This window comes from Rhinopithecus bieti, unplaced genomic scaffold (assembly GCF_001698545.2).
Source record: "Rhinopithecus bieti isolate Rb0 unplaced genomic scaffold, ASM169854v2 scaffold_35950, whole genome shotgun sequence".
NCBI lineage: Eukaryota > Metazoa > Chordata > Mammalia > Primates > Cercopithecidae > Rhinopithecus > Rhinopithecus bieti.
The window spans coordinates 341,758-355,992 of NW_016815506.1; the positions used below are offsets into that span (position 1 = coordinate 341,758).

General features: G+C 49.1%; 2 protein-coding genes across 10 annotated transcripts in view; one reads left to right on the forward strand and one right to left on the reverse strand.

Moving 5' to 3' along the window:
• DGKA (diacylglycerol kinase alpha) overlaps positions 1-6,211 on the forward strand; it is a 26,293-nt gene extending 20,082 nt beyond the window's left edge. For all 9 annotated transcript variants that reach the window (XM_017853324.1, XM_017853329.1, XM_017853327.1 and 6 more), the window contains 7 exons: positions 3,814-3,974; positions 4,229-4,293; positions 4,532-4,622; positions 4,924-5,122; positions 5,230-5,350; positions 5,540-5,600; positions 5,873-6,211. In XM_017853324.1, coding sequence (XP_017708813.1) covers positions 3,814-3,974; positions 4,229-4,293; positions 4,532-4,622; positions 4,924-5,122; positions 5,230-5,350; positions 5,540-5,600; positions 5,873-5,956 — 782 coding nt within the window. In that variant the 3' untranslated portion in view covers positions 5,957-6,211. The remainder of the gene's footprint in view (positions 1-3,813; positions 3,975-4,228; positions 4,294-4,531; positions 4,623-4,923; positions 5,123-5,229; positions 5,351-5,539; positions 5,601-5,872) is intronic.
• Positions 6,212-6,292: 81 nt separating this feature from the next.
• The window catches only part of PMEL (premelanosome protein), a 12,871-nt gene continuing 4,928 nt past the window's right edge, over positions 6,293-14,235 (reverse strand). The window contains 11 exon segments of the mRNA XM_017853331.1: positions 6,293-6,536; positions 7,453-7,540; positions 7,643-7,848; positions 7,958-8,042; positions 8,282-8,398; positions 9,128-9,386; positions 9,388-9,866; positions 10,118-10,279; positions 10,670-10,804; positions 13,492-13,638; positions 13,797-13,907. Coding sequence (XP_017708820.1) covers positions 6,401-6,536; positions 7,453-7,540; positions 7,643-7,848; positions 7,958-8,042; positions 8,282-8,398; positions 9,128-9,386; positions 9,388-9,866; positions 10,118-10,279; positions 10,670-10,804; positions 13,492-13,638; positions 13,797-13,907 — 1,925 coding nt within the window. The 3' untranslated portion in view covers positions 6,293-6,400.

The window sequence follows — 14,235 nt, forward strand, 5'->3', positions numbered from 1 at the left end:
TTTTTTTGAGGCAGAGTCTCGCTCTGTTGACCGGGCTGGAGTGCAGTGGCGCGATCTCGGCTCACTGCAAGCTCCGCCTCCCAGGTTCACGCCATTCTCCTGCCTCAGCCTCCCGAGTAACTGGGACTACAGGCGCCAGCCGCCATGCCCGGCTAATTTTTTTCTAGTTTTAGTAGAGACAGGGTTTCGCCATGTTAGCCAGGATGGTCTCAATCTCTTGACTTCGTGATCCACCCGCCTCAGCCTCCCAAAGTGCTGCGATTACAGGCATGAGCCACTGCGTCCAGCCTGAAAATAACCATTAATAGTAAAATGTTCATGCCAGACGTGGTGGCTCACACCTGTAATCCCAGCACTTTGGGAGGCCAAGGTGGGTGGATCATGAGGTCAGGACTTCAAGACCAGCCTGGCCAAGATGGTGAAATGTCATCTCTACTAAAAATACAAAAATTAGCTGGGTGTGGTGGCAGGATCACCTGTAATCCCAGCTACTCAGGAGGCTGAGGCAGGAGAAACATGGAAGTTGCAATGAGCTGAGATCATGCCGCTGTACTCCAGCCTGGGTGACAAACCTAGACTCCATCTTGGGGAGAAAAAAAAAAACAACGGTATTTTCTTTTTAAAAAACTATTCAAATAGCCGAACACGGTGGCTTACACCTGTAATCCCAGCACTTTGGGAGGCCAAGGCTGGAGGATCACTTGAGCCCAGGAGTTTCAGACCATCCTGGGCTCCATAGTGAGACCTCATCTTTATGAAAAATAAAATAATTACCCAGGCATGGTGGCACAAGCTTGCGGTTCCAGATACTCAGGATCTGGAGGCAGGAGGATAGCTTGAGCCTGGCAGGTTGAGGCTGCAGTAAGCCAGTGCACTCCAGCTTGGGCAAGAGAGCAAGATCCCGTCTCAGAAAAAAAAAAAAATTACACAAATAGGCTGGGCGAGGTGGCTCATGCCTGTAATCCCAGCACTTTGAGAGGCCGAGGTGGGTGGGTCACGAGGTCAGGAGATCAAGACCATCCTGGCTAACATGGTGAAACCCCGTCTCCACTAAAAACACAAAAAATTAGCCGGGTGTGGTGGCACACGCCTGCAATCCCAGCTACTCAGGAGGCTGAGCAGGAGCATAGCTGGAACCAGAGAGGCGGAGGTTGCAGTGAGCCGAGATCGTGCCACTGCACTCCAGCCTTGCAACAGAGCTGGACTCCATCTCAAAAAAAAAACTGACATAAATAATCAGTATGTTGTCACCGTAAAGATTTAAAGACTCCCCACAAAATTTCATGTACTTCCTCAGAGATAAACACTGTTTCCTATTTACACTTTTTTCTGTTTTTACATGCATGCGCACACACACACACACACACACATATGCATAAACACACAACTTTTTTTTTTTTTTGAGACGGAGTCTCACTCTGTCACCCAGGCTGGAGTACAGTGGCGCAATCTCAGCTCACTGCAATGTCTGCCTCCCAGGTTCAAGCGATTCTGCCTGCCTCAGCCTCCTGAGTAGCTGGGATTACAGGCGCCCAACACCATGCCCAGCTAATTTTTGTATTTTTAGTAGAGACAGGGTTTCACCATGTTGGCCAGGCTGATCTCGAACTCCTGACCTTAGGTGATCTGCCCACCTCGGCCTCCCACAGTGCTGGGATTACAGGCGTGAGCCATTGCACCCAGCGAAAATTATGTTTTGATAAAATCCAATAACATTTTGATAAAAATTGCCAAAATGCTTTCCAAAAATGAGTTATCAAGTCATGCTGTAGCTAATAGCAAATGAGAATGTCAATTTATTCATAAACTCATTAGCACTTGGTTTTCTGAATCTCCTTATACTTTGCCAACCTGATAGGCAACAAAAGTTAGCTAATTGTTTTAATTATGGTTCTTGAAATTGTTAGTAATACTGAGCACCTTTCCTATGCATATTGGCCATTTGTATTTTTTCTTCTATTATAGACTTGTTTGTATTATTTGCCCATTTTTCCTTTTTTGTTTTTTGTTTCTTTCTTTATTTTGAGATAGTCTTGCTCTGCTGCCCATGCTGGAGTACAGTGGTGAGATCACAGCTCACCACAACCTCAAACTCCTAGGCTCATGCAATCCTCCCACCTCAGAGTAGCCAGGACTACAGTCACATGCCACCACACCTGGCTAATTTTTTTTTTTTTTTGAGAGAGTTTCACTCTTGTTGCCGAGGCTGGAGTGCAGTGGCGTGATCTCGGCTCACTGCGACCTCCGCCTCCTGGGTTCAAGTGATTCTCCTGCCTCGGCCTCCCAAGTAGCTGGGATTACAGGTGTCTGCCACCACGCCTTGCTAATTTTTTGTATTTTTAGTAGAGTTGGGGTTTCACCATGTTGGCCAGGCTGGTCTGAAACTCCTGACCTCGTGATCTGCCTGCCTCGGCCTCCCAAAATGCTGGGATTACAGGCGTGAGTCATCACGCCCAGCCTACATCTGGCTAATTTTTATTTATTTATTTATTTATTTATTTATTTATTTATTTTTTTTGAGACGACGTCTCATTCTGTCACCCAGGCTGGAGTGCAGTGGCGCGATCTCGGCTCACTGCAAGCTCTGCCTCCTGGGTTCACGCCGTTCTCCTGCCTCAACCTCCTGAGTAGCTGGGACTACAGGCATTTGCCATCACACCCGGCTAATTTTTTGTATTTTTAGTAGAGATAAAGTTTCATCATGTTAGCCAGGATGGTCTTGATCTCCTGACCTCGTGATCCGCCCGCCTTGGCCTCCCAAAGTGCTAGGATTACAGGATTGAGCCACCAACACCTGGCTAATTTTTATATTTTTTGTAGAGATGAGGTTTTCCCATGTTGTCCAGGCTGGTCTCGAACTCCTGGCCTCAAGTGATCACCCTCCTCAGCCTCCCAAAGTGCTGGGGCTACAGGAGTGAGCCACTGCGCCTGGCCTTGTTTGTTTTCTGAGATGGGGTCTCACTATGTTGACCAGGCTGGTCTCGAACTCCTGGGTTTGAGCAATCTTCTTGCCATGTAGCTGGGATTATAGGCACTACCATGTCCGTCTAGTTTTAAATTTTAACATAATTATATTTATCTATCTTTTTCTTTTGGGCTTCTAGTGTTGTATCCATTCAAAGATTATAAAAACATTTACTAATGTTTTCTTCTAGTACAAATTCTGGCCGGGCGCAGGTGGCCTATAATCACAGCACTTTGGGAGGTTTGGGGTATGGATGGTCACGTCGTGCAGGTAGTGCGCATAGAACCCAATAGGTAGTTTTTCATTCCGCTCCTCCCTTTTCCCAGCACCATTTATTGAATAATCTATCTTTTCCCCATTTATTTGAAATGACATCACATACTAAATTTCCATATATACTCGAGTCTATTTGGGGGCTCTCTATTCTTTACTATTGAACCTTTTATTCCATTCACTCTGCCTGTATAATGCAGTTTACACATGGTTGCTTTATACTGTGGTCTGTCTGAATAGGGAGTGAAAGCATCAGGGGTCGAGGGTGAGAGAGGATTATCCCTATTTGTCACCCATCTTTTTCAGCATTCCCCTAGCTATTCTCTCCAACCTTCCAGATGACTGTTGGTGCCATCTTTGCATATCCACACACATTGGAAACATTCACCCTCCACACAGTATAGAGGAAAGGTCCATAGGAGCTGTGACCATGTACTCTGCCCTGTCACTGGCTAGGGCTGGGAGGCTCTGCAGAAACAGGGCAGAAGGCCCCTGGGAATTTGTGGAGCTGGGAGCTGAGAAGAGGCCTCTCTGGGACCCAGAGCTAAGTGCTAACCTGTCTTTTCCACTCCTAGGATACGAAGGACAGAATCTGGCAAAGATCCTCAAGGATTTAGAGATGAGTAAAGTGGTACATATGGATCGATGGTCCGTGGAGGTGATACCTCAACAAACTGAAGAAAAGAGTGACCCCGTCCCCTTTCAAATCATCAATAACTACTTCTCCATTGGTGTGGTCAGTGGAATGGGGCTTGGGGAGAAGGAAGAAAGCGGGGGCCAAGCAGTCAGAGGCTGGAGGAGAGCAGAAAGGGAGGGGGGAGGTTAAGTGACCTGTGACACAGGGAAATCGGGAGTGCAGTACAGTGGTGTGAGTTGCAAGAGAAGATCTTGGGACATGCTATGGGGAGCAACATGGGGACTTGGGAGAGAGGGGAGACGGGGAGGGAGATAGCGAGCTCTATACTGACTTTCATGTCCTGAACTCTCCAGGATGCCTCTATTGCTCATCGATTCCACATCATGCGAGAGAAATATCCTGAGAAGTTCAACAGCAGGTGAGGGAAAGGAGAGGGGGGTGTGGGCATACAGTGTCAGGAGCCAGGTTGTGATCAAGTTTGACTCAGATTGCTTAGAAGAGCAGTGGCACCTCTAGGAGATCCCCCAACCAAAGCTACCCTTGTTCCCCATGGGACTAAAGTTAGGTGGTTGATGCCCTTCCCTGTCACTTACCACCCCCACCAGCACTGTGTAACCTGTCCCTCCCTACTGGGCCTTGTGTTGGGGCTGACACAGAATGAAGAACAAGCTATGGTACTTCGAATTTGCCACATCTGAATCCATCTTCTCAACATGCAAAAAGCTGGAGGAGTCTTTGACAGTTGAGGTGTGTGTAATAAGATTCAACCCTACATCCTTTTCAGCTTCTTAATAGCCAAGTTTCTCCCTCCATGGCACCCTTAGGAACTTCCCATATTCTTGAACCTATACTTCTTTGACCTCCCAGCTCTCCTACTCCAATTCTCCAAGTCCTCAAGATACACTAGTCCCGATTTTCATCCCTTGCACATCTTCAAATCCTGCCTCCCCCAGTTTGTCATCTGGTGGAGGGAGTGATCACATCTATGATTATGCCATGAGGTGAGGATCTGTACCCTCCCTAACTGGGAATGTGCCCCTCCCCTCAGATATGTGGGAAACCGCTGGATCTGAGCAACCTGTCCCTAGAAGGCATCGCAGTGCTAAACATCCCTAGCATGCATGGTGGCTCCAACCTCTGGGGTGATACCAAGAAACCCCACGGGGATATCTATGGGATCAACCAGGCCTTAGGTGCTACAGCTAAAGTCATCACCGACCCCGATATCCTGAAAACCTGTGTACCAGGTGAGAGGAGCAGCCTTGGGAGCTGAGTGGGCAGGACCAAGGGAAAGTGTGACTCCCTATGGGGATACCCTATTTGTGTAAAACTTAACTCCCTACTTCGTCCCCAGACCTAAGTGACAAGAGACTGGAAGTAGTCGGGCTGGAGGGTGCAATTGAGATGGGCCAAATCTATACCAAGCTCAAGAATGCAGGACGTCGGCTGGCCAAGTGCTCTGAGATCACCTTCCAGTAAGGAAGACTCCACCAGGGTCCCTGAGGGAAGGTGTGGGGCTGGGGCAGCAGAAAGGTCATGGGAATGGTGGGGAGGAGCTTTACTAGATCTCCCTCAGTGACAGAAGGTCTCAAAGTCAACCTGAGAAGCAGAGTTTTGGTATTTGATTAGTAAGGAAATCACCAATGTTCCTTGGTCTCCCATAGCACCACAAAAACCCTTCCCATGCAAATTGATGGAGAACCCTGGATGCAGACGCCCTGTACAGTGAGTATTGACGATCCCAGCCAAAAACTAAACCCTTGGGCTCCATGGATCCTAAATCCCCATTCCACAGCTTCTTTACACCCTTCTAATGCCTGAACTTCCCCTGCACATCATTCATTCTGAACCTTGATTTCTCAGCCCCTGGTTTCCCTATCGTGGCCTCTCTAGGAACCTAGCAACCCACCCAAACCCCACAGATTTCCCTCCAAATCTCTGAAGCCACAGCCCAAAGCATCAGGTCCTGCCTCTGAATGTGCTCCCTTCCCTTCCAGATCAAGATCACCCACAAGAACCAGATGCCCATGCTCATGGGCCCACCCCCCCGCTCCACCAATTTCTTTGGCTTCTTGAGCTAAAGGGGACACCCTTGGCCTCCAAGCCAGCCGTGAACCCACCTCCCTATCCCTGGACTCTACTCCCGAGGCTCTGTACATTGCTGCCACACACTCCTGCCAGCTCGGGGGAGTGTTCCTTCACCCTGACAGTATTTATTATCCTGCACCACCTCACTGTTCCCCCTGTGCACACACATACACACACCCCAAAACACATACATTGAAAGTGCCTCATCTGAATAAAATGACTTGTGTTTCCCCTTTGGGGTCTGCTAAGTAAGTGGTACACATCCTTCTTTTATACCTTCACTCCTTAAATGACATAGATTCTCCCAAGAAGCGACCGAAAAACCAGCATCAGGCTCTGAATATTTATTTCGGTTAATAGTAGTCTCCCAGGAAAGACTGGGGGAAATATAGGTGTTTCTGTCAACCCAGGAAAATCACAGCATCATATGAGAGTACTCAGACCTCCTGCCCACTGAGGAGTGGGCTGTTCTCACCAATGGGGCAAGAGCGGAAGATGCGGGGTAGACGCAGCCAGTGATTGCTGCTATGTGGCAGCTGGGAAATGGAGAAGGCTTGCTTCATAAGTCTGCGCCTGATATTGGGAGAAGGGGTAAACTGGTTAGCAATGGACAAAAGTAGCTTGTCTGTGTGCTTCTCCAAAGAAGGGAACACACCATATCCCAGTCTGCTTAGCCTTGATCCTAGCTCCCTCCCCTTCTCCTCAACTCCAGGGTTTACCCTCTCTTATTTCTGTGGTAACCTCTGTCCATTCCTCCCTCACCCCATAAGCTTCCCTGCCTGAGGATCATGCCACCCCAGGCCTGGGGAATCTGCCCTTCTTGCAGGTAAAAACTCAGTTTACTCCAGGCTGGGCACGGTGGCTCACACCTGTAATCCCAGCACTTTGGGAGGCCAAGGCAGGCAAATCACGAGGTCAGGAGTTTGAGGCCAGCCTGGCCAACATGGTGAAACCCTGTCTCTACTAAAAATACAAAAATTAGCCGGGTGTGGTGGTGGGTGCCTGAAATCCCAGCTACTCGGGAGGCTGAAGCAGGAGAATCGCTTGAAACTGGAAGGTGGAGGTTACAGTGAGCCGAGATTATGCCACTATGTTCCAGCCTGGGCAAAAAGAGTGAAACTCCGTCTCAAAAAAAAAAAGGAAAAGAAAACTCAGTTTACCCAAACTGCCCCCACTCTTCATATTATTAACAACAGTCATGAATAACAATTATTGCGCTCTTGCTTCAGAGGCAGGTGCTTTACTCATTATTTCTAATCTTTACAGCAGCTCCACAGGGCAAGTATTAGCTTACCTACTTTTCAAATGCTTAGACAGGTTAAGCTACTTCCCCCAGGTCCCACAAACAAGACTGCCCCCCAAGTCTGGCTAACGTACAAGACTGGGCTCTTTCCTGGACACCATGCTTCCTTAAAGGGAAGCTCTTGAGGAAGAGTGAGTAGTGATAACAAGGGATAAGGGGGTCTGAGCTGTGTGATGAGGCTCTTACCTATATATCAGAGATGCAAGGACCACAGCCATCAACACCAGCAAGATACCCACGAACAGGGGAGCCTGCCCAAGGCCTGCTTCTTGACCTGTGAGAAGAATCCCAGGCACTGCTTCACTCAGTGTCTGCTCCTTGCCAGCTACCCTCTATCCACTCCCTTCGTCATCTTAGCTCTTGTCCAAGGACCTACCAGGCATGATAAGCTGGGTGCTGACCACTGCCAGGCTGTTGGCATCAGCCAGAGACACATTGAGGCAGTATGTCCCCAAGCCACCCTTCAGTATCTGGTACAGAACCAGCTGGCAGGCTGGGCTGGGTGGCACAGGCTGGCACAGCTGCTGGGCAGGGGGCTGGCACCCTGGCGATGAGATCTCCATGCAGGCTTCCGTGGGCAGCCTGGAAGAGGTGTCACAATATATAAGGGGATCTGGGACGGGACACTAAATGCCAGAGAGCAGAGAAACAGTCAACCCAAGAGTTATCAGCACACTAGTGGGACACTCACCCTCCTTGGCAGGACACAGTCAGCTCAAATGCATCTCCCTCACTGGATGGCACAACCTGCAGGATCTCGGCACTTTCAATACCCTCTGCAGAGTTGCAAGATTATCAAGTTAGGATTCCTCTACCTGGCCTCCCCAAAAGCCCATAGACAGGAAAGCCCCAGGGCTGCTCCACCAATCTCATCCCTGTGCTTTCAAATGAGGACTCTGGCATTTGGGTATTCTTCCTATGTAGGTGAGTAATTCCTCCCAAGGTGTGCTTCCACTGACCAGCCCTAGGCAGCACACAGCTGCCTCCATCAGCCCCCAAAGTAGGCAGGACTCACGGACGATGTCCAGGGTGACGGAAAAGGAACCATATCGATACAGAACACAGTCCAGGGGGACTTGTCTCTTCACCAGCCTTAAGGTGGCCGTACCATCCAGCAGGGGGCCCAGGGAACCTGGCAGGAGAGGATTGAGGAGGCAAGATCAAGAGACAGATGACTCATCTGGAGGCAGAGGCCAAGCAGGCATTTTTTCAGGTTGAACCAGAGTTACTGGATTCTGGAATCACTGGCTTGGAATCAGATAAGACCTGGGAAACTTTATTCTATAGATAAGGAAACTGAAGCCTAGAAGAAGAAAATGACTCCTCCAGAATCACAGTTAGGGGTGGCACTGGAGTTTTAAAAAATTCTCAAATGTTTATCACATCTCACACTATGCCAGGTCCTAGGCTAGACATTCAACATGTGTTAACTCATTCAAGCATCACTATTTCATTCCTCCCTTTTTGCTTTGGGATGGGAATCCAGGGTTGGGAAATGGAAGGATCAGGATCTCGGAATCTGGGAAGGATTTCCGTGCAATTATGCTTGAACAGAAAATGAGCTATAAATATTATGTAAATGATCACAGTCTGTTCCCTGGTCTCGCCAACCATTCTCAGCAGTAGAGAAAGCAACAAGCTCTTCTCTCATGGCCTAGGGGAAGATCTTGGTTTCCTGAACTCCAGATCTATTCCGTGTCATTAATAGAGACTGGAGGGCTTTATAGCCAGGCCAGTGAGAGCTCTGAGGGGACCATAGTGCTAAGCAAAGGATTGGGTAATGTCTGAGTCCTGGGTAAGACTTACAGAGTAGAGTAGGGTACCCCACCTCCATGAACCTCACTCACACTGGTCCTCTTACCTGTAATACTTTCCGTAGACATGATTGAGCTGGTATCTGGACCCTCAGGCTCAGGGGTAGGTAGCTCTCCACCTGTGGTCTCCACCCACTCTGTAGTTGTTACCTGTGCAGCTGTGGTTCCAGAAGGCACTACAATTGACACCTCTGCAGGTGTCATACCTATAGCCTCTGGAGTTGACATCTCTGCCAGTGTGGTACCCATGACCTCTGAAACTGGCACCTTCTCAGGTGTCGTACCTGTGCTCTCTGCAGTTGGCATAGTTAGACAACTGCACAGGTGCTAGTGGCTATGAATTCCAAGTCGGTTAGGACACCTGCACGAGATTGGTTCCAGAGCGGTCTGCAGTTGGCACCTGACCAGGTGTAGTACCCACGACTTCTGTAGTAGGCACTTGGCCAGCTGTAGTGTCAGGGGCCTCTGCAGTTGGTCTGTGCCCATCTGTGGTGCCTGGAACTGGGGAGGAGCCACAGGAGGTGAGAGGAATGGCAGCCTGCAGGACCACCTGGGCAGTGACTGGGCCAGGCTCCAGATAAGTATGAGTGACCACAAGTGCCCGAGAGATCAGGGTTCCACTACTGTCTCCAAACTCCCAGGTGTAGGAGAGGTCAGCTTCAGCCAGATAGCCACTAGGGTCATGGAGCTGGAGGGCAAAAGTCAGAGGCTGATTTCTCAGGAAGTGCTTGTTCCCTCCATCCAAGGCCCGCAGCTGGGACACGCTCATGGAGAAAGGCACCTGGTCTGGGATTGGAGCCAGAAAAGGTGAGAACTAGGCCTGAGCCACAACTTCTCCCTTCACAGCCACACTCTCCAACCCCAAGCTGACTGGCTGGCCCTTCACTGGCACTAAGCCTCACATTTCTCTGCCTAGGTCTTCCTGGCCCTTCTACTTTAAGTTTGCACAGCATTTCACCTTTCCCCTTTCCAGTCCATCCAAGCCTCCCTGCCTTCTCTTGCCCTATGACTGGCCTTGCCCCTTCCTAAACCCTTACCAGTAATGGTGAAGGCTGAGCTGGAATGAGCAAGAGGCACATAGCTCCGGGATCCCCGGCGATGGTAGACAGTCACTTCCATGGTGTGTGTGCCCAGCATTGCTCTGCCTGTTCCAATGCTCAGCCCAGACACTGGGCCCCCTAGAACTTGCCAGTATTGGCCTGAAGTTTTTGGAATGAAAAGAAAGGAAGAAGAGATTACTGGTCAAAGGGGACTGAGGGACAGGCCTAGAAACAGGGCAATGGAGATGGGAGGTCAGGAGGTATGATTACTTCTGAGGGTGTTTGGAAGGCTGTGATATGGGGGGACAGGGAAGGGGTCCTAATGAGGCATTCCATGGGGTAGGACTACAATTGAGGAAAAGCTGCCAGAAAGAATTATGATAGAGTTCAAGGGGGCTAGGTGCTATGGAAGAGAAAAGATCTAAGAGGAAAATGAAGATTAGAGAAAATCACAGAAGTTAAGGTGGAAGCGGGGGGCAAAAGAAAGGTGATCAGGTACAAAGAAGTAAACACAAGTGTAGATGACAGGCTGAGAAGGGAGTCCCTCACCCCAGGTCTTCCAGATATAAACAAAGCTTCTCTTCTGAGACCAAGGGCCAGATGGGCAAGGTCCACCATCAGGGAAGATACAGGCATCATCAGTTTCCTGGGGATACACTGGCTGTCCTCCCCACATCTGGCTCCCTGAAAGGTAAATACAGAGTCACTCTCAAACCCTGGCATTCTTTTTTATATACCAAAACCCCTAAAATTGTTCCCAGGGTATCAGAGAGGGGCTCTGGGAATATTCTCTAGCTAGAAAGTACATTCTCCATGGTATAACCATTTGAGGTGGCAGTTGGGGGCTGAGGGTGTGGAAACTACATTTTTCTTTTGGAGACAGGGTCTTCCTCTGATGCCCAGGCTGGAGTGCAGTGGTGTGATCACAGCTCACTGCAGTGTCAACCTCCCAGAGTCAAGCAATCCTCCTGAGTAGCTGGGACTACAGGTATGCACCACCATACCCAGCTAATTTTATTTTGTTGTAGAGACATGGTCTTGCTATGTTGCCAGGGCTGGTCTTGAACTTCTGGGCTTAAGCAATTCTCCCGCCTCAGCCTCCTGAAGTGCTGGGTTTATAGGCATGCACCACTGTGCCTGGCCGGAAGCTATAATTTAATTGGCCAGGTGTGGCGTCTCATGGCTGTAAACCCAGCACTTTGGGAAGCTGAGGTGGGAGGATTGCTTGAGGCAAGGAATTCAAGACCAGCCTGATCAACATAGCGAGACCCTGTCTCTACAAAATACATTTTTAAAAAAGTAGCCAGGTGTGGTGGAATGCACCTGTAGTTCCAGCTACTCCAGGGGCTGAGGAAGGAGGATCACTTGAGCCCAGGAGGTTGAGGCTGCAATTAGCTATGATTGCACCACTGTACTCCAGCCTGGGAGAGAGAGAAGGACCCTGACTCTATAATAAATAAATAAAATAAGAAGAAAGAAAGAAAACAAAAAGAAGATATATGTATATGTGTATATATGTATATACATAGCCACATATCAAAATATTTAGAGTGATTTGCTCTAGCTAGTGGAATAAAAATAACAGCACTAGGGGGCTAGGTGCAGTGGCTCATGCCTGTAATCCTAGCACTTAGGGAGGCTGAAGCGGTTAAATCACCTGAGGTCAGGAGTTCGAGACCAGCCTGGCCAACGTGGTAAAACCCTGTCTCTACTAAAAATACAAAAATTAGCCAGGCGTGCTGGTGGGAGGCTGTAATCCCAGCTACCCAGGAGGCTGAGGCAGGAGAATCGGTGGAATCTGGGAGGTAAAGGCTGTAGTGAGCCAAGATTGCACCACTGCACTCCAGCCTGAGGAACAGAGCGAGACTCTGTCTCAAAAATAAATACATAAATAAATAACAGCACTAGATAACATTTATGTAGCCTTTACTGTGGGCTGCAGCAGACACTACATTAAATACTTTACACATATTATCACATTCTAATCCTTACAACAGTCCTTTTTTCTTCAGAAATGGAAACACAATGAGGTGGGCAGATCACTTCAGTTCAGAAGTTTGAGACCAGCCTGGTTAACATGGTGAAACCCCGTCTCTACTAAAAATACAAAAGAATTAGCCGGGCATGGTGGCATGCGCCTGTACCAGCTACTCAGGAGGCTACCCCCAGCTACTCAGGAGACTGAGGAGGGAGGATCACTTGAACCCAGTAGGCGGAGGTTGCAGTGAGCTGAGATCATGCCACTGCACTCTAGCCTGAGCAACACAGCCAGACTCTGTCTCAAAGAACAAAAAAAAAAAAGGGGGGGGGGGCACAAAACAAGTAACTTGCCCAAGGTCACATATATCAAGGACAAGTTTAAATATAGGTCTGTTCAACTTCTAGGTCCCCTAAATTCTGCTGCCCTCCACTTTAGGGACTGTAATTTTCTTTTCTTTTTGCTTTTTGAGACAGGGTCTCACTCTGTCACCCAGGCTGAAGTGCAGTGGCGTGATCATGCAGTTTCGACCTCCCAGGCTCATGATCCTCCCACCTGAGACTCCTGAGTAGCAGGGACTACAGCTGTAATTTTCTTTTCTTTTTGCTTTCTCTGTTTTTGTGTTTTGTTTTGGGGTTTTTTTTGAGATGGAGTCTTGCTCTGTCGCCCAGGCTGGAGTGCAGCGGCGCGACCTCGGCTCACCGCAAGCTCCGCCTCCTGGGTTCACACCATTCTCCTGCCTCAGCCTCCCCAATAGCTGGGACTACAGGCGCCTGCCACCATGCCTGGCTAGTTTTTTCTGTATTTTTAGTAGAGATGGGGTTTCACCGTGTTAGCCAGGATGGTCTCGATCTCCTGACCTCTTGATCTGCCTGCCTTGGCCTCCTGAAGTGCTGGGATTACAGGTGTGAACCACCGCACCTGGCCTTCTCTGTGTTTTTAAATTTTAACTACAATGAGTATGTATTACATATATAACTTGTTTTAAAAAGTAGAGGAGGAGGCTGGGCGTGGTGGCTCACACCTATAATCCCAGCACTTTGGGAGGCCGAGGCGGGCGGATCACAAGGTCAGGAGATCAAGACCATCGTGGCTAACACAGTGAAACCCCGTCTCTATAAAAATACAAAAAAAAGTAGCCGAGCGTGGTGGTGGGTGCCTGTAGTCCCAGCTACTCGGGAGGCTGAGGCAGGAGAATGGCGTGAACCTGGGAGGCGGAGCTTGCAGTGAGCCGAGATCGCACCACTGCACTCCAATCTGGGTGACAGAGCGAGACTCCGTCTCGAAAACAAAAACAACAAAGTAGAGGAGGAAGGGGCATTCCCTGAGCTCACTGGGCATACCAGGGAACCTGAGCCCTAGGAATAAGGACCTAGAATAGAGAAGTACTCACCATTGATGATGGTATTGTTGACCCAGATAACCTGCCCATCTGGCAATACCTTTTGGCTTCCAGGGAAGTTCAAGGCAATAGAGAAGGAGGCATTTGCACCAATCAGTGTAGGCCCATCATTACTGACCTTGAGAGACACTTGACCACCTGGGAAGGAAAGCTACATTAGCTGGGACTCCTGGGCTTCCCCTCCCTGTGTATGTTTCCCCTCCTTTTCTTCCCAAGCTACACTCAATGCAGGTCATCTTGCTTTTTTCCTCATCCCATTCCTACCATGCCCTCCCCTGGAACTTCCAAGTTCCTACCTCTCCAGCAGTCAAGTCTCTGGGCTTCTGTCCACTCTGGATACAGCTGCCTGTTCCAGGCTTTGGTTCTGAGTTGCCTTGAGACACCAAGCCAATCCTGGTTTCTGGGTCCTAAAAGGAATGTGCCATGAAGAGCCCTAGGATCCTTTCAGTCCCTTCTCAGGGATAATACTCTATTCATGTCACCCAATTCATTCTCACATTCGAAGTGCTTTTTTTTTTTTTTTTTTTGAGATGGAGTCTCGCTCTGTCGCCCAGGCTGGAGTGCAGTGGCCGGATCTCAGCTCACTGCAAGCTCCGCCTCCTGGGTTTAGGCCATTCTCCTGCCTCAGCCTCCGGAGTAGCTGGGACTACAGGGGCCCCCCCCCCCCCCCGGCTAGTTTTTTTTTTTTTTTTTTTTTTTTAGTAGAGACGGGGTTTCACCGTGTTAGCCAGGATG